General features: G+C 50.7%; 1 protein-coding gene across 1 annotated transcript in view; it reads right to left on the bottom strand.

Annotated features, from left to right (window-relative positions):
* GALNT16 (polypeptide N-acetylgalactosaminyltransferase 16) overlaps positions 1-19326 on the bottom strand; it is a gene marked incomplete at both ends in the record, with an annotated part of 74673 nt that extends 55347 nt beyond the window's left edge. The window contains one exon of the mRNA XM_082317728.1: positions 19123-19326. Within this exon, the coding sequence (XP_082173854.1) occupies positions 19123-19326 (204 nt within the window). The remainder of the gene's footprint in view (positions 1-19122) is intronic.
* Between the last annotated feature and the right edge of the window lie 3854 nt (positions 19327-23180).

Here is a 23180-nt window from a genome sequence, read left to right as displayed (position 1 = left end):
AGAATTCCCTTTGCAGTCAACCCATCTGAAGCAAAACATTCCCAGAATGGTGTATTCACCTCTGCCCAAGTGCTTTAACCTTGAGTAAAAACATCAATGGCAACAGAGCAAAAACGCTTTCCCTCAGGGACCACAGCCAGCATCTGGTGGAGACCAACTTGACTTTTATTCCTCCTGTTTCTCCCACACACTCCTTCCAAATACCCTTTGCGTCCCTCAGTGTCTTCTCAGTCCAGTTCTTGGAAGATGACCCCTCTGCCCCCAGGCCTCTCATGACCTAGCAGAGCCCCCATCCCCTGCTGGTATGGGGCTGTACTGGCTCAGCCTCTGCCTCTTTCACAGCCCAAAAGAGAGGCAGTACCCAGGGACAAGGAAATACAAGCATCATTTGCAGACAGACGGAGGGGTGTCTTGGTAAGACGAGTTCCTCCTGTGTTTCTTGACCTGCCAAGCACTGCCCCTACTGGCAGCTAGCAAAACCTGGAAAAACGACACAGTTGTTCATGGTAACCTGCAGAGTAAAATATAAGATTAGTGCCTTAACAGAGCAAGAGGAACAATAATAAGTGCCTGCAGGCTCTTAAATCAAATATTCTTGCTCCTTTCAACAAGCTACCACAGCTGTCCATCCCTTCTTCCAGCTGCATGGCCCCAGCAAGATCTTCTGGAGGACACAATCAACGATGTTCACAAGACGGCAGCAATGTCTTGCAGAGCCCCTGAGAAGTGATTAGCACCTCCTTTCCATCTCAGCTCAAAGGGAGAACTGCAAAGCAGGAAGCAGCTTCATAAAACACCTACTTGCAGCTCTACCTAAGTCCCTTCATCTGAAAGAACTTGCAAATCTTAAACCCAAAGTGTTTATTTTAATTACCTGCTTCCATTCACCATAAGGATACAAAAGACTTGGATTCACCTTTTTTTTTTTTTTAAGGAAAATATTGTCCTATAACTAAAAGCAGATAACAGTATTCTCCGCCTGGCAACAGCCACTTTAAACTCCTATTTTTATGCTTTTTTGAGCCAGTAAGGCAATTTTACATTACTCACATCTTAAAGAATAAAATTTTCTAGGGAATAGTTTAATCAATTAATCCTCAGTGCTGCACATGAGATTTTACATGGAGGAATCCAGTATGCTATGGATTATCAGTAGATTCTTATCTATTTTAACTAAATTCTTATCTGTTCCAAGGGTCTGTAACTCTTGTCCTCAGACATGCAACAGATCTTAAAATCATTCATGTCTGGGCCCCCAAACTGCAAGCTAGACATTTAAAAAACTGCACGGAAACTATTCGGGGGGGGTTTCTTGACAGAAGAGGCACCACAGCCCACAGGTCAGCAACTCTTCAAGCATCTTAACACCACCACAACAGCCTGTTCCTCTTCCGAGAGTGATAGGCACTGCACACTTGAGAACAAGGACAGGCAGAAATGCTTGTTCTATCCTCCTTCATTTTGAGATATTTCTCTAAATTCCAACTTAACGTCCACTTAAACTTGAAAAACCTCATACTCAGATAAATAAATCTTGCAGGCAAGACCTTCCATCAGATCGTATTTGGCAGAGGAGGCACTTTCATCCCTAACTCATGACATGAGAATATGGAAGACAAGGAGATGAAGAAAATTTTTTAACACTTTAATCGCAAAAGCGCAAGAAGTGCACAGAGAGCATCTGCAATAAAGCGCTCACTGAAGAGCAGGTCTTAATTAAACACATGGACAAACACTCATCTGCTCTCTAGTAATACCACGTATCTCCTCGCTTTTATGCTGAAGAGGACAGAAGCAGCTGAAAATCACAGCTTTTACCTACTGTGAGAGCCAGAGTGGGATTTGGCCCGGCACACTATAGGTGTATACCCAGCTGCTACAACACTGGTCTCCTCAAAACACACTTTGTCCGTTCTTCCCGTAAGTCATCTATGTGGGCTTCCCTTTCTGCCTCTGCCTGCCACTCCGGCGTTCCTCCTCCAGGCTCCTGGGGTGAGAGCAAAGTCTTTGCCAAGTGAAAAGAGGATTCAAAACTTGTCTCCGTGAGACAGCTTCCATACGTTCACTTCCTTTTTAGGCAGGGGAAGGAAACAGTTCTCCTTACCAATCTGTTTATACCATGATATCCATCTGGGGAGGAAGAAAGGAGACAAACCAGCTAAAAGAAAATTTCCCTGAGAAGATAGATGGGGATTATTGGCCAAAAAACCCCACCAAAATCAACTCTCCAGTGGTCTAATCGTTCCCGCTAGCTTCAGAGGAGAGCCCGGCTGCACCCCACTGGCAAGCATTTCAAATGATGCTTACGTGCTTCGGAGCCAGCAAGCCGTTCTTGTGTTATTCACTGCGAGAGACACAGACCCTTCAAAACCTGAATGTAAGCAATTAATTCCTGGCACTGGAAGCTGGGTTTCACATAGAAGAACCCAATAAGCAACTTTAATCTCCAGTTCTTGAGCTCTGCACAGCCAATGGACTTTCTCTTCTTCAGACGCTTTCAAAATGGCATCCCTTGGCCAGCTGAACTGGAGGGGGCGCGAGGACAGAGCATGTGCCCCAAACTAGGCTGTTTGTTAATTTTGAAATTATCATAGTAAATTATCTCCTTGCACTCTATCCCTTCCTTTGCTAGTGGCAGTATGGGAGAGCAGAACACAGATATTTTAGGAGAGGGCTGCTATTAAAAATTTAAACATGCCATGATTTTCCCCCTTTATCACTGCAGATCTAGAAATTTTTGAATATGCAAGTTTTAAGCATCTCCTAATCAGCAGATAGCAAGCCTTGTAGAGCTACCTCAACTCAAAAGTCAGTAACTCATTAAATAATTAAAACTATAATAGTGGCAGCACAGCAATGTCATATGGAACCTCGTCTCTGTCTGCAGACACCAAGGGCTGCCACATTTCATAGAAATGGTAAAAACAACAGACACGTTTCTGCTGATGTAATTAATCTCCATCCCCTGCCATATTAACAAGAGAAAGATGCCCGTGTTTATGATGAATTCTTCTAATTAAGAACCCTGTGCAAACGGCATGCATCTCACCCAAGGGATTTTATCTTAACCAGGAACCCAGTTCAAGGATAAAATTCAGTTGCATAGCTAGGTAAGCACAAATCACAGTGACACTTTTCTCTCTGCTAGGCAGGAGCCAATGAACCATCCCCGGACAACACATTACTGTTTGCCTCATTCGAGCCACTCACTGCAAGGGCCTTCACCTTGCAGCACTGCAAGATGTCACACTTGCAAACAGACAACACCTGAGCACTCTTGATGCTACACCCCAAAGACACCCCAAGAGGAGAAGCATCATCCTTGGGGAGCAAAGCATGCTGGCACTGTGCATCAGTGGGGTATATTCACCTCGCTCTTCCTTGATCCACCTCCTCTCCCTGCAAAATAGCTGTGACTATTTGCACAGGCATTGAAGCTCTAGGGAAAGGGATGCCCGGTGGGAAAGACATTCAAAGAGAAAGTCAATGGAGCCTGAGCAATCAGTGTAAATCAAGACTTTAACCTTTCTGAGCCTCCCTCAGACTCTTGATCTGTAAAAGCAGATGCTCAAGCACTTAACACATTTCTGAAGAGTCAAGTACACCGGACATGTCAATGCAAAAAATGCTTATTACCAGAAGTACCAACTGGAGTGTCTCAGTCTTACCGTCTCTGGACTGTTTCCCCTCTAAAAATCATTGGGCAGAACAGATGCCACTACAAATCTGTTTAACATAGAAATATGGATTCACTTTCAGCCTGTACATGTTTAGCAGATAGATCCTTGGCTTGGTGCAATATCTAAGTCCTAACTAATCTGACACTAGAAACTAAGCCATAACTATGGCAGCCAGTACCCCAGTTTCTGGTGCATAAAACATCAGTTTCTGTTTATTGACCAGCAGAGAGAAATCTGGCTGCCTAGCAGCTGAATCAGATGGGAGCAGCCCCTTTCCCACGCAGCAAAGAAAACGTTCAAGGAAAATCATCCTCTATCCACTGCTCTCTGCGGTAACACCATTAGGCCATGACATACAGCCAGGTCACTTAATATACTAGGAAAAATTCGACTGATAGCATTTCCTTTGCCTGAATGGGCGGCAGGCTCTCAAATTAGCTCTGGAGGAGCAGACAGGCCTCTCTAACAGCAGTCCTCTCTTCCCAAATCACACATCTTCGAAGGAGGGGATGTGACTCAGCTCCTACAGCAAGGAGCAGCCAGCTCCACCCCAGTGACACTGAATCTTACTCTATAATCCCAGCATCCTTAGATAATCTTTCCTTCTGGTTTTGGACCTTGAGCATTCAATCTGGCTCAATACAGGCTAAAACCACAGCGTTGTGCATCCTGCATATTATATCGTCAACCTATTTAATGGGACGGAGGGAAGGAAGAGCTATCGGGATGATTTCTGTACCTCCCCAAACAAGCAAGAGGCTCCAAGAGATAGTGTGGGCCACTACTACAGAAGGCAGTCAGCATCTGCAAGAAGGCTGCCTGGATAATACAGTTATTTTAACATCTCCACTTTCTGTGACCAACGCAAACACCACCATATGTGTAAAGCGGAAATACAAAAAAACCCTCTTTTTTCCTAATAAACTCAAATAGCTGAAGTGACAAGGTAAGAAAGACAAAATTAAGATTCTACATTTCAGCAAACATTCAAATGTGTTAAATATATTTGGATACTTCCACACCCATCCTACACTAGCAGCATATACTGAAGACAAAAGTTCTTGCACTCCAGGCTTCTTCATACATCCTTCTCATCTGCAGGGAGCACGAAGGAAGCTCCTCCAAGTTCATGTAAGCTAGTTCAGCACACCAAGAAGCATATTACGGTTCACCTTCACACTCTTAGAAATGCATCGAATCAATTTCATTAAAAGCTAAGAGAGATTTTTTTTTAAATTAACAGGTTTTTGAGAAATGCGTAGCAACAAGTTCTTTTAGGTCAACACTTACTAAAGCACAGGATAAATACCTTTCTGCTTGCCAGATTCGGTGTCTGTCTGGAGGACAGATAGCTGAGCTGCCCTCTAAATGACATTGAAGACATTCCCACGCAGTTGTTTTTCACACGTGCTTTGGTAATGCTGGAGGTACTGAACTGGCAGGAGACTTGCAATTAGGTCTTCTGGAAGCACAGCCTACAGGGAGCCTGAGCAGCCCTACCAAACAAGTGGGGATCTTCCACTCACCCGTCTGAGGAGCAAAGGTATTTCCTTTAGATCATTAGGGTTTTCAGTCTATTTTGGCCATTTTTTTCCCCTCAAGTAACTCCAAATAGCCCGTTTCTGCTTACAGTGAGTGCAGAGCCGCTCTGAAGAACCAATTCCATCTCAATCCCATAGTGCCGTATGGACACGTTCAAGAAGCAATAGCAAGTGTATGTCAAACAGGACAGACTTCCCTAGGGACTTAGAGGTGCTTGCGGCTGTTAGGAGCCTTCATGAGGTGGCACATCGCTGCTGCCCCAGAAACATCGCTCCGCACCTCTCTGATCAGGGGAGGTGGTCTCCAGCGTGCCTCGCAGAGTGGGTCATCCCGCTCAGGGACAGGCTATACCCCAGGGACCTCACGCCTCAGGCTGCTAAGTTTCCCCTGCCTGCATTACAGAATTACTAGCAACAAATATTACCCAAATCACTCGCCAAAACAAGGTGGGTAAAGGCCAAGTCATCCATTTGTAACTTTTAATCATTCAAGTGATGTTGTCCAGACTGCTAGCATCTGAACTAGTCACCTACCCCTTCTCAACATTCGCAGCAGTGGATGTCCTACATTCAGACTCCTATTTGCAGGGGAAACAAGTACAACTAGCTGAATTCATCCTTGTAAAATCCTGCTCCTACAAAAGCAGATGCTGCTGCTTGTGTTTGCATTTGACTACTAATAACTTGTGGCAAAAAGGCCATATGCCCAGTCAGATGGTATCGCCCGTTACAACTTGTGCCACGTGCCACCGGACAGGAACATAAGCGTTTCAGCATGCAGGCACTCACGTCGCTGTTATCCATCTGATTTAAGAACTTGGTAGCAAGACAAAAAACGACGACGTACTACAAATACCAAGAACGTATTCCCAGATGCAAACATTCTTTTTTCTGCAGAGAGAATGACTAAAGTGCCCACAGCGTATTTTTCCCCCAAGAAGAGCAAATCACACAGGCTACTGGTCTGAGCACAGAACTAGAACCCAGACGCTGGTCATGAATGTCACTTGGCATTAAAAACAACATAATATGGGGAACCTCACTTTACCCAGATTAAGTTGAGAATTTAACTCTCCAAAGATAGAGATAAGAGTGAAGAAGCAGCAGCAGCCCCAATTAGCCCACTGCCACGCGGGTGGCCATCACAGCCCACGAGGGAGTGTTTAAACAGCACACACCCTGAGATTTGTTCCTGTTCAGCCTGGAGGGGCAGCTTATCACGACAAGAAGTCACGCTGTTAAGAGTAACAGGTTTAATGACTGACATTTGCACACGCAGGAATCATTTAGAAGCTTTTTCTAATCTGTCTCCCCGCTCCCAGTGGCTTATCCTCAAACACTGCTTCTTCCCCCAAGTGAACATGCAGAAAAAAATGCACACCAAAACTTCAGCTGGCACGCAGGGTAACTGAGGGGGTGGAAAGTTTCCAGCCTACCCAGACACGAGCCAAATTTATTACCCCCAGGCTATTGCAGCCCCCTCAGGTTACACGAAGTGCCAAAGCGGTTTTTAAGTGGCCAACCCATCAGTGACCACATAGAAATTAGAGAGGGTGGGGAGATGATCCAAATTACCAAGGCAAGTGAAACCCTCACAAGAATGAGGTACAGTCAGTTACAACAGCAGCTACCACAGGACAAACTGAGTTTTAATTGTCTCTGGGTAGTAGCTTCAATCCAGTACCAAGCTCTTTTAATTCATGCTGGTACACAGTTAATATCCAAGCTGTCTTGGCTCACTGGTATTTTAATCAGAGTTAATAACCAGAGGTTAGCAGATCTGAATAATGAACACAGCTTTTTTTTTTTCTTTTTTTCTTTTCTTCCTTTCAGCAGAAATTGAGGCTTAATCTCAGCTCTACATCAGGGGAATGGGGAGAAGAACATTTTCTCTCCCCAACCCTTTATCTTACTCATCTATGTTATAAACTCCCTGGGACAGATGCCGTCTTTTCGGTTCACATTTCACCTTGCACAGAAGAGCCCCCGGTCTGGATACCCAAACACGCCTATGAGGAGAGGTCTGCAGACTATCAGGAGGGACCCAGCAGCACAGGCTGTACGTGAGGTCTGGCTAGGAGCAAGATGTACGGGAGATCTCAGGCTGCGTAACTTTGATGTGCAAATCGCTCAGAAAAGGATGGCAAGGCGACTGGTAACTCCAGGCAGCCTTGCGGCAGCCCCTACCAGTTTATTACTCAACAAGTCACCTTGTCTCACTCTCCCATCCCAGAAGAGCCCCAAAACAAGTCCCTGACGTACAGAAAGAGTCTGCTACAGAGATACACATCCAGCTGTGAGCCAGGCTATGCGCTCCCCTGGTATACAGAGTTACAGCCAAGGCAGGGGAAAGGCTGGCAGCTGCTGAAGCCATCCGAGTTTTCACAGAGCACAGCTTCTCTCCATGTCTCTCCTTTTGCACCTGAACCCTAAGCACACTGCCAACACTCACCCAGCTCTTGCCAAGCAGACCCAGGCAATGGCTGGAGCCACCCTGATCACAACCTGCTGTGGATCTGAACCCTGCGTTGCAGAGGTGCTGAGCCCAGCCCAGGCTAAGCAGCCTCTGACTCTCAAAGGGCCATCGACTGAGAGGCAATAACCAAAATGCATCTAAATTTACCCACATCAGATATGGGACAATGACAATGATATGGGAATTTACCTTGGGCAGAAAAATATTAAATTGATAACTTAAAGCAAATTCTAATCTAGATGGAAATATTTTCCATTCAGATTCAACTCGCCTACCCGAGACTGGAAAGATATGAATTGCCTTTAATGATTCAAAATAACCTTCTGGCAACATGCTTCATGGCTGTCCTTGCCACAGAGAATGGTGTGGACCACAATTAAAGCTTCACACAGGGCCAGCAAGTTAAATATAGCAGTGGGAGGTGTATTTCTAGTGGAATCATAAAAGCATTAACAGAAAGTTAGACAAGAAAACTGATAATATGTAACATGGATCCTCAAAATTTACTTAGCCTTAATGAATCTGTCACAAGACTCAGTTTAGCAAATTCCTGGACATTTAATAAATGTTGTGCGCTGCGTTATTTCCTAATTTCTTAGAATCATTGCTATATAAACTAGGGAGTTCAAATGGTCACCGTGCACTTCTGCTTTCTAACACTTTGAAGGATTCTTCCATGGTGAATAGCACCGCTCACCCACCCCCCCAAAAAAGTCAAGCTATTTCATTTAAACTTTAGATGCTACAGTTTTGGATTTTGCTGAAGCCCAGCTGAAGGCACCGAGTGCATCTGCATACTGGCTTTTCTGAACATGCAACCCATGGGCAGCAACAAGTTCCTTTTGCACACTTGTGAGCTGGGGAACTAGAATAACACCTTACAGGGCTCCTAAGGTACAGCAGGCACAGAAGAATAAGACGGTGATCCCTTCGTACACCCAGTTCCCGTCAGCACTCTCCCCTCCTGCAGCTGCTGCTCCTGCGCAGCTGACTGCCAGGAGTCCCTGCTCCTGCACACCAGGCGATCCGGGGACACGGACTAACGCCGGCGTGTCAGGGAGCTGCCACAGCTCAGAAGGTCACAGAGCATCCCCTGCAAGAAGGCAGGCATGAAAGGTTAGGGAGAATTTTCTCATCCCTTCTTCAGCACTTGCAGTGATGCTAATAACTGTTTATCCATTCCTGCCCCTTGTTTACAATGCCTCTTAGGAGATATCGGGGAAAGGCAGAAGAAAGATACAGAGCATTCCAATCCCCTTTAAGCTCAATGCGACAATTATAATCCTCTAACTAAAAAGAAAGAGGAGGAAAAATGAGATGGGCTGTGACAGGTTGGGAGGACTAAATCCCCATTAACTAGGGCACCAAGATTTAAAGGGCTCAGCTTTGCACACAGCATACGCCTCTGCCAAGGTCCCCACGGTACACTGTCCCTGCCAACTCCTCCGTGAGTAAGGGCAAGCGAGAGCTGGTGAGACCCACTGCCCCAAGGATGCCGGCAGTGGGCAAGAGGACTCTACTACCAGGGCATTGCCATGCTGAGACTAACGTGTCCAAAACCATGGGGGCAGCAGGAGCACCCAGGTGGCCCCCTTGCTTCACAGGTGCACGGGGCAGCAAAGGTCAGAGTGGTACCAAGCACACAGGGCTGAGCTGCACAGTTAATGGCTGAACAGCAGCAGAAAGGAGAATATCACAAATAACCTATTTTTCGTGTTAGCCCACTGAGCGCAATCATTTATATCACCCCACCATGTTTCCCTTCAGCTCCAGCACATCTTTCCTGAAGGTGAGGCTTTGGGCCTAAGAAAATTAATGAGTAAATAATTTACAATTAATAATTATTTTTAATAATGCTGTAAGCTAAGTGATGCAAGCAGATCAGCAGATTTTCCCTACTACCCGATGTGAGTCAATCTGTATCCTGCGCTGTACGGACAGCGTTGTTTACTTTCACTGTAAACCACCTCCTCCTGGCTCGCCTAACATGTACCATGAGATTTGCGTCTGTTCAAGAACCTGACCCGAGCCAGCAGTCCATCCGCTGACATAAAACCCTTTCACGCTTGGCCAAAGGGAGCTTTTGATAGGTGCTTGGGCAACCTCCCCAAGGCCAGACCTCACTTGACTGCATCTCATCACTGCCTGACCCGACAGATCCTCTGTGATGCCCACAGCTAGTTCTGAAGGAACACTGATTTCCCAGCCCTTCCCAAAATTTCTTTGGGAGTGCCCAACCAGTGTGGTCCAGTTTCCCCAGCACAGATTGGAAATGCCCCACGGGGCTGCTCAACTAGCAGGCATCCCAGGGCATGGCACAACCAGACTTAGACCACCCAAACACAGAGAGGATGCAAACAGACGCAAGTTTGCTCAGATTTGCTCCAACAGATTTTTTTTAAAGTGTTAACCTCATTGCAGAGCATCCATCCTTCTGCTGCCAACCCAAGCTCAGCATAAACACCACATTGCACTCTGAGCCGGGGGAGAAACGTGAGTGTGCTCACCCCAGCCTGCGTCTGGTACTGCCAGGGGAGCTGGCTCTGCTGTTCCTGAACACAAAACCAAGAGGCTTAGCATCACAGAAGGAAGTGTAGCACCAGTGGGGATGTGGCAACTCAGTGTCCCTACGCCAGGGACAGGGTTATGCCCTACCTGTTTGTCACTGCCCCATCCACCTGCCCAGAGATCACTTTGGGAGGCTGTGCCCTACCTTTAGGTGTAAAACAGGTACTTCAGCCAAACTGAGACATCCCAGAAGGTTAGGAAACACATACAGCCTACTCCATCAGCAGCCTGGTGTAGCTGGTAATTCCTACCCCACAACTGGATCCAAAATGTCTCCCAGAAAGGTACAAAGAAAACAAAACAAAACAAAACAACAACACGTACATAGTATAGCACTTGGGAATTACAGCATAATCACATCACTGAGCAACAGGAGTCTGCAGTGAGCACTTGCAACATTCACATTTCCTAACTCCGATACTTTACTATTAATTTTTTACAATTTAAAATTACTTTGGAAAACTACATAGGGAGCACAGAATTTTTTTAACTTCATTGTGTGGATGTGATGGCTCCCATTTGCAGTGCTACTGTATCCCTGTTCCCATACTTGGAGACTAACTAACTCACCAGTTACCCAAGGAGCTGCACTGCTTTTTGCAGCTCTTACATGCTCTTCCTCATTTATTAGGCTTTTTACTACATACTTGATACCGAAAGGCACAAAGGTACAGCGTGGCATTACTGAGCATGACACTCTCTGGCACCAAATACTTTGTTCGGGGCACTCAGCATGCGAGCAGATGGAAAGCATCAGTTTTCCAATTTTGTCCTGCAGGAAGACTTTTTCAGAGAACCTCTGAAAAGACCTTCATTGGGTAAGAGCACATTTCCAGCCAAGACCCGGCTGTTTCAGGATTCAGCCTGTCCAAAATAAGAAAGTCAAGAAAAATATTCCTGTTTCTTTCCCTCCTGGGCCCACAAAATGGCTGATGCAGGTTTCAGCACAGTTGCTTTTCCTCTTTCTGCTACGTTAAAACAAACCCTCCTCACGAGGACCACATTCCAGCTTAAAAAATGAAACATTTGGAAAGTGGAAGAAAGAAAACAAGAGGTTAAAGCAGATCATTTTCTGCAGCTTTAGCCAAGTGTCATCAGTGCCTGCGCTATAACAGAGTCAGAAGTTGGAGCATTAACACAGCCTGACCATGGCAGCCTTGAAGCCTGGACTGCAAAGTCAACCCTGCAGCTCCATCATGGCAGGACGACCAACCAAGCACCATCAGACTGGCTAAAACAGCTTCCCTGCCCAGGGGCTGCCCCACACAGCAGCCTCGTTCACGTCCCGGGGTGGCACGGAGCTGGCACGCCAACAGTGCTGCTGGAGCTCCGCTGCCACCGCAGAAGGAGCTGGGGCAGGTCTCTGCAGGGACGGTGCCCCTGAAGCGGCTCCAAAGACAGCACGCAGCTGCCTGTCAAAAACTCAGGCTCTACCAACACTGAGAAATAACCCATATGCTCAAAGCACATCGCAACATGGGTAATTTCTCTGCAAAGATGGGGCCCAAGAGACCTCTTTTTTTTTAAATGTACTCCTATGTATCTCACTGTCTCCACAGCCACAAGCACAATTTGGACCTGGAAATCTGATGAGGACAGTCCAGCTCCTGTCCTTTATCAGTTTTATTAGTCGCAGGAATATCTGCTTATAAAAATAGAGTGAAAGACAGCGGCAGGTAGGACACAGCCTTTCCTCATAAATCCTGTTGTTCAGCACACAGAGCTCACCGTGCTGCACCTTTAACATCTTCCTCGTGCAGCCCATCGTCCCCGACCTGCTGCATTTCTGCTAATCATCTCATTCTTGGTTGAAATGGGTTCAAAGGGCGAACTCAACCAAATGTGTTCTTAAGGTTATCTCATCTCCAGCCCTTTACAAAACTTGCAAGCTAAGCCTCCCAAAAGCCCTGTGAAGCAGATAAAAATCTCCGTTTTAGACTTTGGGGAAACTGAGGCACGGAAGCCTGTAAGGAGGACGAGTTTGCAGCTCAGTCAGTAAGCCAGCTCAACTCCCAGCCCATGGGTCTCGCTTTAGTTATGTCTTTACCTTAATGCGATAGTACGGGACGTGCTGCGGATCACAGCCTCTGCACTAGGCACTCTACAGGCAGAACAGCAGCGACAGCCAACACGACGAACCCCAAAGAGCCTACAGCCCAACTACAGCCCTGGCAGATAGGGCTGGAGGAGCACAAGGGAGCAGTCTTCACCACCGAAACAGGAAAAAGAGAACAAGGTCCTGGGACTGTCACTGAGATGCCGTGGGACAGGAACAACCAGCTGGCACCCTGGGGAGAGCCAAGGAAGAGCACGAGATGCTGCCCAGCCAGGCTCTGCGCCGGGGCTTTCCCTGCAGAAGGGAGGCGATGCACGGCACTGGGTCCCCGCCGACCCACAGGCTTCATCCCCAGCACATCTGCCTCTGTTTATTTCATTGCCTTTCTGCTACGCTGCATGTTTTTCTAACAGGAATAATTAAGTAATTTTTCAGCGCTCCAACATGGGCATTCACAGTTCGGTGCCACTGGAACAAAACCAGATCTTCTCTCCTTGCCTTTCAAGTGACTCCTCACCTGCCCGCCTCGAGATCAAGGACCTGGGCCAAGTTTCACCATGGCAAAAAGTGACCTGAGATGTCTCTCAAAGGCTTCTGTTTCCAGCAAACACTGCTGAATTTTTAGCTTTTAAATCTTAGGGCATTTTTGTATATGCAAAGACAAATGTAACTGGGGAAACATCTGCATGCTGAAAGAATGCTTTAGCTTGCTAAAACTTGCAGGTGCTTCACCCACTTATTTCATGGAAAGGCTCTAGTAAAAAATCATCTTCAGGAGGTCTTCGTTTCACCCCACACACCTCTACACACTGTCCCAGGCTGCCCAGACCGCCACGCTCGCCAAGCCCCAGCTACCTCGCTGCAGCTACCTCGTCATTTTGCATAACAATTAAGGCGAGCGCTGCCAACTGGATTTTATTAATATTATTAGTGTGAACCATTTCTTTTATTTTTATTTTATTTTTTAATGTGCCACATGGGCCACTGGGACAAATTAAATATAAAATCATTTTCTGCCATTTAGGGAAATGGCATTCATTGCCACATTTTTAAAACATAAACACCGTAAATAAAATATTAAGCTGTCAAACTGTCACTGAATCTTCCTCCTGCAGTAATACCCCTGGAGAAATAGTTACCAAGTCATCCTTTCCCAGGGAGCTGGCACAGGCCTCTTATCTGGCATTTATGGGAATCCCACAGAGATCCAAAAAAATGAGTGTTGCAGGGGTCTGGCCACAGCAGGAACGGCTGCCACAAAACGCCAAGCATTAAGGGCCATCCCTCCCCCCCCCCCCTAAAATTAACTGGGAAGAGCAGAAGCCATACAGGTGCAGGGCAGAGCCCGGCAGGTGCTGGATTTTGGCAGGGGAATGGGCCAGGCTGAATGGCACAGACAAACCCAGCACTTGGAGGGGGCACCTTCCCCCTGCAAAAGCATCAGCACTACGACCGGCAGCTTCTTTCCCATCTCGTTTCCAGCAGCCCAGATGTTTGCAGAGCCACAGGGAGTGGAGCTGCTCCGCAAGCTGGCACAACAGAGAGCCCAAGTCCCCTTTGCTTTTCCTTTAACTTGAAGACAAGAAGATATTTTAAAAAAATAAGAGCTTTTCATAAGCTGTTGAACATGGTGACTTCACCAGCTTGCTCACCGTGCCTCCCCGGACTCGGGTTCCTGCAGCCTGCAGCTGAGGTGGTCTGGCTTCCAGGCAGCACAGCAGCCCTGGGGAGACCATCCAGCCTCGGGGAGACCATCCAGCCTCCTGTGCTGTGTTCACACGTGTGCAAACCGACACGTGGCTGCCCAGCATAAGAGCAGAAAGAAACGTATATAGCCATATTCCTGATCTTTGCCCCAAGAGGCAGGAGACTCAAGAGTGAGCAACCTGGTAGAGTCAAATGGTAAGGGAATCACCGCTTTCCACAGCTGCAAGAGGCTGCTGAAATGAGCTGTGGCATCTCATTACATACTAGGCCTTCTCTCTCCACGGCACAGCAGGACATGAAATCAAACCTGTACTTCATGAGCCTGACAATATGCCAATGCAAGGAATTAGTGCTCTTCCCCTTCTTCTTGTTTTATTTTTTTTTATTTAGGATCCACCTCAGTTCCCAGAGTTACGTCCCCAAGGCTACAAGACCTGCCTCCAGGCAGGCACACATGCAGGAGCTCCATGGGATACAAGTCCCTGAAAAACAGCATCACTTATCGATCCACGAAAGCTGCAGCTTATCCCAGTTGTGCGGCAAACAGCGTCCCCTGAAAGCCGCGCACAGAGGAGTCTCCCGCTCGCTGTCTCGCAACAGGCAGGTGACGCTCAGTTCAGCAATGTCTGCAGAGAATTTAGAAACCCTTTGCCACAAGGGGAAAGGACGCCTTGATCGTATCCCCCTGGTCCTCATTTTACATGGCTGAGCACAGAGGTGGGGAGCAGCCAGGAGAGCTGAGCCCAGGCAACCTGAGCCAGTATTACGATATTGGGTCTCTCGGCTGCCAAACAGGCTCTCGTGCGGTCACAGAGAAGCTACACAGGTCACAAAAGCTGGCAGGACGAAGATAAGAGACAACATACCTGCTCCAAAGAGCAACTGCGCACCAGCCTAACACAGCCTGGAGTACTTAACTAACGATACTCTTCTGTCTCCATCTTTCAGGCGCGCTGCTGCTTTCCTACCACCCCAGAGAAGTCAGCAAGTTGGAGAGACCCAAGGGCAGCCTCACATCCAGCTTTTGACTGGGAAATCCCCAGTCTCCCAGTCTGGGACTTCCCATCCTCAGCATGCACAACAGCAAAATTCCTCTTTCAAAGCTCCCTACCAGCTACCCCCTGACTACCAAGCTTTGCCCACGCGACAGTGATGGCCTTGCTCTCGTCAGTGGGACACGGGTATGCTGGGCGAGCTTCCCGCGCTGCAGTCGTCGGAGGCGGGAGGACAGAGTCCCGGGCTCTGCCCATAAGCACCGTGCTAAGGCAGACAAGCAGCACGTGGTGAATGATTAACCGCCTGTACGTAGCGTGGAAATGATGCCAAAGCCCCTCCAAAAGACACGTTGCACAGCTTCTGCCTCCGGGAAATTTCCAAGGAGCAGAGGCAACCTCCTGCTTGGAGGGACAGAAAAGAGCCCAGGGAGGAAGTCCATCCTCCAGAAACACCCAACACACAAACCAACTGCCAGAAGTCCCGGGGCTCCTCCTCATTGATATGAAACTATGCATTCCTAGGGCTGTGGTAATCACTCGTGTTTCCACCCTCCGTGGCGGGTGGAAGGGGAAGCGTGCAGGGGCTCGGCACACCACCGAGCCAGCCCTGCCCTTTACCAATTTCTGCATTTTTATTTCAAGCATCTGTAGGACCTATTTGGGGAGAGGCTATTGCAGAGAGCCCACATGTCAAGATTTCTGGATATAAAGCAGGGTTCTGGAGGATTACTATTAATGCATGAGCTGTTTCTGGGACACTGATCTCTGACAGCCCCCCACCCCCAACTTTAATATTCAAAGATTTCCCTTGCTGACTCCAGGAGTCAGGCATCCGGATTTTCAGTTTAAAGTTGTGCTAATAAACATGAGGTCAACAAATAACAACTCGGTTTCAAGCTGAGACTTGCAATCGACTATAGTTTTTACCCAAGGTGATTTTTATTCTTTGCATCGGGAGAGAATAAAGAAGAAAACCACAAGCTCAGAAAGCACTTCAATTTTTAAAACCCACGCAATTCACCTTCATTTGCCCAGGATTTGAAATGTCACTGCGTAGATGCAAGAGCAGAACTCTTGGACTCGCTCACCCAAAAGACAAGATTTTTTCTTTTTCCCAGACAGAAAAGTAGCCAATTTTAGAAAACTGAAAAAGTATTTTCCAGAGAGCAATAAGTCACATGAGTCACCCTTACTTGCAGATGAGCCCAAACCTGAACTCCCAACACCATCACTCACGCAGAGCAGAGGAAACCAAAAGCTGGATCAAAATGGGCAGCTTGTCTCAGTGGCTCTGCAGACGGCCAAGGGACACAAGAAGCATGCGGAGTGTAGGCACGCCCCCGCTTACACAAGACTGCCATTATTTATTAAGTCAAGTAATTTAACTTCGCAGGGAATGAACCCAGGGTTGAGGGCTCTCTGCACTGCAAAAGGACAGCCACTTCTCTAGATTCATCATTTCTCCAGCGGGGTGGCTGAAACGGCACATTTTCCGCGCTGGCTGGGAGAGGGCGGTGGGCAGTGCCGCAGCCCACACGCCGTGCACCCGGGAGCCGGGGTAAGGATGCGTGCTGAGGACCGCTTTGCACAGCCATAGCCCCTGCGTGACCAGCCCCGCAGGCTCACATGGCCAACTCAGCCCACGAAACCAACTGCTCAGACCCCCGGCGAGATGCCAGCCCCTGCGGGGGCTGCTGTCCCCAGGCCCCCGCTGACCTTCCTGCCCTGGGCTCGCCTGCAGTCGCTTCCCTGCTTCCACCCCAGCAGCGCAGGCAGAGGCTGCGGCCGGGACAGCTCGTTATTTGCCTCCCATCGCAGCAAAGCCCGTTAGGCTCTCCAACAGCCATGCCACTGCATAGTTACAGCAGCACATATATTGTATTTTACCAGCTCGCCTCTCACGGCAGCCCACTGAACCCTTGGGAAATCGCTCTGCACACACAAGGGGAAGCCCAGACACCACAAAATCCTCTTTTCCCTTCCCTAAGCAAACGGATCGTGGCAGGATGTGCTATTTCCACCACACCTCGCCGTCAGGTGCATCAGGAGGGAGTCCTCCTTCACCCCAGCTGCTGCCTGCCAGGGTGACCAGGACTTACTCCGGGGGGCTGGCCTATCATGGAACCCCACTTACACAGGAGAGGCAAAGGATGATTATTTTTCCCCACTAAGGGATTTCAGGTGTGGAACAGAGCTGGGATGCTTTACGTCGTTCTGCGAGCAGGACCAGATTTGGAGCGGCTGTTGCACGGCGCTATAGCTTGTAACGACAGGCTTTGTGGTTAGCCATGAGCACATACAGCAGCAATATAACAACGTGTGGCACTGCCACAGCATCCTCCTCCCGCGGATTTTAAGGTGCTTGGCAGATGATACAGATTCACGTAACCCCACAAGCCCTCTGAGAGGGAGTAAAGTAAATGCAATAAAAAACCAGAAAGGATAAGCAGGGGAACGGAGAAATAAAACTGCTAGAACAGCATGTTGAAGCACACACAAGAAATCAGGGGCTCAGGGGCAGCTTCCCCTGCCGCTGAGGCGGAATCCGACAGGCAGCAGTGCTCCAAATCCTCGAGCCGGCCCTGGCCAGCCTGAGAGCGCTTCCCAGCACGCCCCGAAGGGCTACAGCAATAGCAGCACTCGCCCAGACCTCCTTGCCTCGCAGGCACCGTATTTATTTCCACAGTCCTGCTCCGTGGAGGCTCTCACAGCAGAGCAGCCTGAACTGCTGGCAGCCCCCGGCCCTAATGAGCGGCAAATAACGTCCTCGCTCTGCCTCAGTTTTGACTTTCCAGTTTCGGCAGCTGCCAAGCGATGGCTGAGGGTCTCAGCTGAAGGGTTTCCACCCTGCTGCCCGAGGGCTGGGGCTGCTCTGACAGCATTTTCCAAACATTCACGAGGCTTCTCAAACACCCACACCCACACCTGCCACCCCCGCTTTACAGGTGGAGAAAAGAGAGGGACAGGCCAAAAATCCCAGCGCCAGTCGAGGAGGGAAGCAGAGAGCCCCGGCGCCCGGCCCCTGCTCCGACTCCGACCAGGCTGCTGCTTTTGTTCGCTTCCATGTGTGCGTAACCGGCTGATAAATGGATTTGCAGCCAAAGAGTGACACACAGTGCAGCTCCCGAACTGCTTCAGCTGGATCACTCCTGGCGATGGTATTGCTGGGCCGCTTTTGCTCCAGGGGCTGGTTTATTTTTTATGAAGCTATCGCCTAGAGTTGGGAGAGCTTTATTGATGCTGTTATACAGGCTGAAGGAGGACAAACCTCCTCCACGGACAGAGCAGAAAGGTCCTCACCATCCTTAAGTCAGGAGCTTGATTTTATCACCCTACCGAGCCCACAGATACCCAGGGAGGGCAGAGTGTGGGGCTCTGAGAGCAAATTCAAAGTAGCACATCGGAGCACCGCTACCACCCCTCGGGTCAGCAAAGAGCCCCGAGGGCTCCCCTATCTCCCACCCTGCCCAAACCCTAGCCTGAGCCTGACTTGCAGACTGCTGTCTCTGGCTTAAAACAGACAAAACTCGGGAGCCGAGCCCAGGTCCCCCCTTTGGCAGCCAAGTGGAGGGAGCCGAGGCAGAGGCTGGTACCAGCTCACCGTCCCCCACCCCAAGGGCCGCTCGCGTCCCCCGGCCCGATGCCCAGCAGCCGGCTGGCCAGGGGAAGGGCTGGCGAGAGGTCGTGGCTCTCATCTGGCCCTGATGGGAAAAAACGGTGATCATGTATCTATCTGCATGTGTCTATATAAATATATATAGGTATTTGTGCGCCTCTTGAAGGCGAACCGGACACCTTCCAGCTGTTTCACCCACCCTCTTCCTCAGCCAAGGGCAGCCGCTCGCAGCCGGCGGAGCAGAGCCCGGGCGAGCCGGCGGAGACGACTCGCACACACTTTACCCGCGGCGCGACTCTCCTGAGCTTTGCCCACCCCGCTCCCCGCTTGTCACGGCTGCCATGGTGACAAGCACGAATGCTAAAATAAATGCAAAGCCACCCGGGGGCCACGCTCCCCGCCGCCCCCCGCCCGAGGCGGCGGCTGCCCGCGCACCCTCCCCGCCGCGGCAGGGCGGGATGGGGGCGGCCGCGGCTCACTCACGATGAGGGGGATGGTCCTCTCCTCCCGGCGGAGCTCCGGCCGCCCGCCCGCCCTCGGCCCGCTCCGGGCGCCGCCGCCGCCGCTGCCGGCGGACCTGCCGGCGGCCGCCGAGCGGGGCTTGTTGTCCTGCCATAAGTAGTAGAAAGTGCCCAGGATCCAGGCGACGGTCAGGATGGCGATGGCATTGGCCCTGATCCTCCTCATGCCGAGCGCCCCGGGGGAGCCTGGGAGCGCTGCCTCGACGGGCAGGGGCGGCTGCGGGAGGAAGGAGGGGAGCGGCGGCGGCGGCGGCTCGGCGGCTCCCCCGCACCGCTCCGGCTCCGGCTCCGGCTCCGGCCCGGCCCGGCCCGGCCCCGCACCGCCCAGCCGCCGCCGCCGGGTCCTAACGCCTCGCCCCCCCCCCCCCCCGCTGCGCCGCAGGGGGCGGAGGGCTCCGCGCCTCCTCCTCCTCCTCCTCTTCTTCCTCCTCCTCCGCGGCGGGGGAGCAGCCGGCCGGCCCGGGCTGGCCTGGGTGCCGCGCCCAGCGCTCCAGCCGGAGCGGGAGCGGGCGGCAGCCCCCGGTAGAGCGGGTGCCCCGTGTGGCGGCAGGGCCCCCGCGGGGGGACGGGGTGACACGGGCTCAGCCCCACGAGGCAGCCGCGGGTGGGACAGCAGCCCGCCCTCCTGCACCGCTAGCCCAGCTCCCTGCCCTCGGTGGCCCCAGCGCCACGCGGTACTCTTTGCCATAAGGCAGGTGGCTAGTGAGGGTCCGCCGTGGCACCCCACGGCACCCCGGATCTAGGCACCCTCTCCATGGCGATGGGCACATCCCCAGCGGCATCTCGCGCGGAAGCCGCGGGGGTTCACAGAAGCAGGCCTCAGAAGCAGGTCTCGTGGGCTGACAGCGGGGCTGCCCGAGCACCCGCTGCCACACGAACGCCCAGCAGCCACACGCGGTCACACACGGGCCGGGCGCCTGGGCGAGCACTGCAGCCGGGAGGCCTGTCCAGCCCTGCCGGAGGGGAAGCCTGGCAGCAGAGGGGCAACGATGACACAATTCCACATCACAGGGCATTGCCAAAGCTGTAGCGGGAAAAAGCTCACCAAATCCAGCCCTGCGGGCAGCTTAGGCAACAGACCATCCAGCTTGTGAAACCAAGCTACATTTAGGGAGAGTGCAGCTGTTGTACCACTGGGGCTTAAGGGTTTGAAAGAACAGGAGAAGGTACCGAGAAAACTCTACCAGTGAAGACGCATGCTTAGAGAATGTGGATGCCTCCAAGGCACCTGATGAGAGGATTAGAGGATTTGAATTACAGTACAAAAAATGGCAGCAGGACTTCTAAAAGACTTCTTGCCTACCTTCCCTCCTGGCCAAATCCCTCTAAATGTAATTACAACCTGCCCTGCTAAATTGCCCTTTCAGGTTTACTTGCACACTGCTTGTTTCCTGAAGCACTGTGCAGTATGAAATGTATGAAATTAATCCATCAGACTTGTACTGTGCTAGCACTCAGGGCAGAAAGCTATTTCTAGGACCACCACCTCCCAGGGCTGCAGCATAGCTCCACACCAACCTCCCTGCAAAGCACACGGCACTCCTTATGCAGAAAGGTGTTTCAAAGCATCTTGCATCCTCCTCGGTACCTTTCCCATCAACCCATCAACCACCCGCAGCTTCCCAGGCTGCCTGATCATAGCCAGCAGCAAGGGGAAGTTTGAGACACTAAAGGTAAAAACAAAGTCCTTCAAGGGATCAGCAGAAACATGATTAGTCCAAGTTGCCCAGTCCATGTCTGTCCCAGTGGTAGGAGTAACCTGTGGAAGCTGGGCTCCCACTGTTTTCGGTCTCTTTCTCAGTCCTACCAAAAAAAAAAAAGGGGGGGGGGGGCAGCTGCTATCCTATGTGGGTTTGGATCCAGCAGCTGCCTGGGTTGCAGAGTGTGGTGAGTTGACTCTGGCTGGACACCAGGTACCCACCAAAGCCACTCTGTCACTCCCCCTCCTCAGCTGGACAGGGGAGAGAAAAATATAACGAAAAGCTCGTGGGTCAAGATAAGGACAGGGAGAGATCACTCACCAATTACTGTCATGGGCAAAACAGACTCAACTTGGGGAAATCAGTTTAATTTATTACCGATCAAATCAGAGTAGGATAATGAGAAATAAAAACCAAATCTTCAAACACCTTCCCCCCACCCCTCCCTTCTACTCGGGCTCATCTTCACTCCCAATTTCTCTGCCTCCTCCCCCCGAGCGGCACAGGGGGACGGGGAATGGGGGTTGGGGTCAGTTCATCACACGTTGTCTCTGCTGCTCCTTCCTCCTCAGGGGAGGACTCCTCACACTCCTCCCCTGCTCCAGCGTGGGGTCCCTCCCACAGGAGACAGTCCTCCATGAACTTCTCCAGTGAGGGTCCTTCCCACGGGCTGCAGTTATTCACAAACTGCTCCAGCGTGGGTCCGTTCCACAGGGTGCAGCCCTTCAGGAGCAGACTGCTCCAGCGTGGGTCCCCCGTGGGGTCACAAGTCCTGCCAGCAAACCTGCTCCAGCGTGGGCTCCTGTCTCCAGAGGTCCTGCCAGGAGCCTGCTCCAGCACAGGCTTCCCATGGAGTCACAGCCTCCTTCGGGCATCCCCCTGCTCTGGCATGGGGTCTTCCACAGGCTAGAGGTGGAGATCTGCTCCACCGTTAACCTCCATGGGCTGCAGGGGCACAGCCTGCCTCACCATGGTCTTCCCCACAGGCTGCAGGGGAATCTCTGCTCCGGCGCCTGGAGCACCTCCTCCCCCTCCTTCTTCACTGACCCGGGTGTCTGCAGGGCTGTTCCTCTTGCATATTCTCACTACTCTCTCCAGCTGCAGAGGCACAGTTGTTTCCCCCCCACCCCCACCCCCCTTCTTAAATACATTATCCCAGAGGCACTACCACTGTCACTGATGGGCTCAGCCTTGGCCAGTGGCAGGTGCATCTTGGAGCCAGCTGGCACTGGCTCTATTGGCCATAGGGGATGCTTCTAGCAGCTTCTCACAGAAGCCACCTCTGTAGTCCCCCGCTACCAAAACCTTGCCATGCCAACCCAATACACAGAGGGACACAAAGTGAGGCAGAGGAGCTGTATCCAGGATTCAGAAAAGGGAAAGACATGGAAGAAAGATGTGTTTAGGTCCCTGTGTCATGGTTTAACTCCAGCCAGCAACTAAGCACCACACAGCCATTCACTCACTCCACCCCGGTGGGATGGGGGAGAGAATCAGAAGAGCAAAAGTGAGAAACTCATGGGTTGAGATAGAGACAGTTTAATAGGGAAAGCAAAAGCCACGCATGCAAGCAAAGCAAAACAAGGAATTCATTCCCTGCTTCCCCTCGGCAAGCAGGTGATCAGCCATCCCCAGGAAAGCAGGGCTCCATCACGCACAACGGTTACTTGGGAAGGCAAATGCCGTCATTCAGAATGTCCCCCCTCTTCCTCCTTCTTCTTCCCCCAGCTTTATATGCTGAGCATGACGTCATATGGTGTGGGATAGCCCTTTGGTCAGTTGGGGTCAGCTGTGTCCCCTCCCAGCTTCTTGTGCACCCCCAGCCTCCTCGCTGGTGGGGTGGGGTGAGGAGCAGAAAAGGCCTTGACTCTGTGTAAGCACTGCTCAGCAGTAATGAAAGTATCTCCATTATCAACACTGTTGTCAGCACAAATCCCAAACATAGCCCCATGCTAGCTACTGTGAAGAAAATTAACTCTACCCCAGCCAAAAGCAGCACACTGTGACAGCAGAGCCAGCCCCATACACCGTCTCCTCTTCCACCACTGTGCAGATCTTTGCTTGACTCCTTCTTAGTCTTTTCTCACCATCCTGTGAGATTTCACTACAGAAAAGCAAATCACTCAAACAGCAATGGAGAGATGTGTGTGAAACAGGAGAAAACCCTCTGCCCCAACACTTGAGCTAAACAGACTGCCTTCTCCTGCCTTTCCAAGCACGCTGCTTCCCGCTTCCACTGCGGCCAGTCGTTTTCTTCCTCTGTTGCCCTCCCTGCTAGTGCACCCTATAGCCACTGTGTGGTCACCGTTGCCTCCCCACA

This window comes from Platalea leucorodia (genome assembly GCF_965183815.1).
Source record: "Platalea leucorodia genome assembly, chromosome: 7".
NCBI classification, from domain to species: domain Eukaryota; kingdom Metazoa; phylum Chordata; class Aves; order Pelecaniformes; family Threskiornithidae; genus Platalea; species Platalea leucorodia.
Note: the sequence above shows the minus strand (reverse complement) of the source record. Positions and strands in the feature narration are given on the sequence as shown.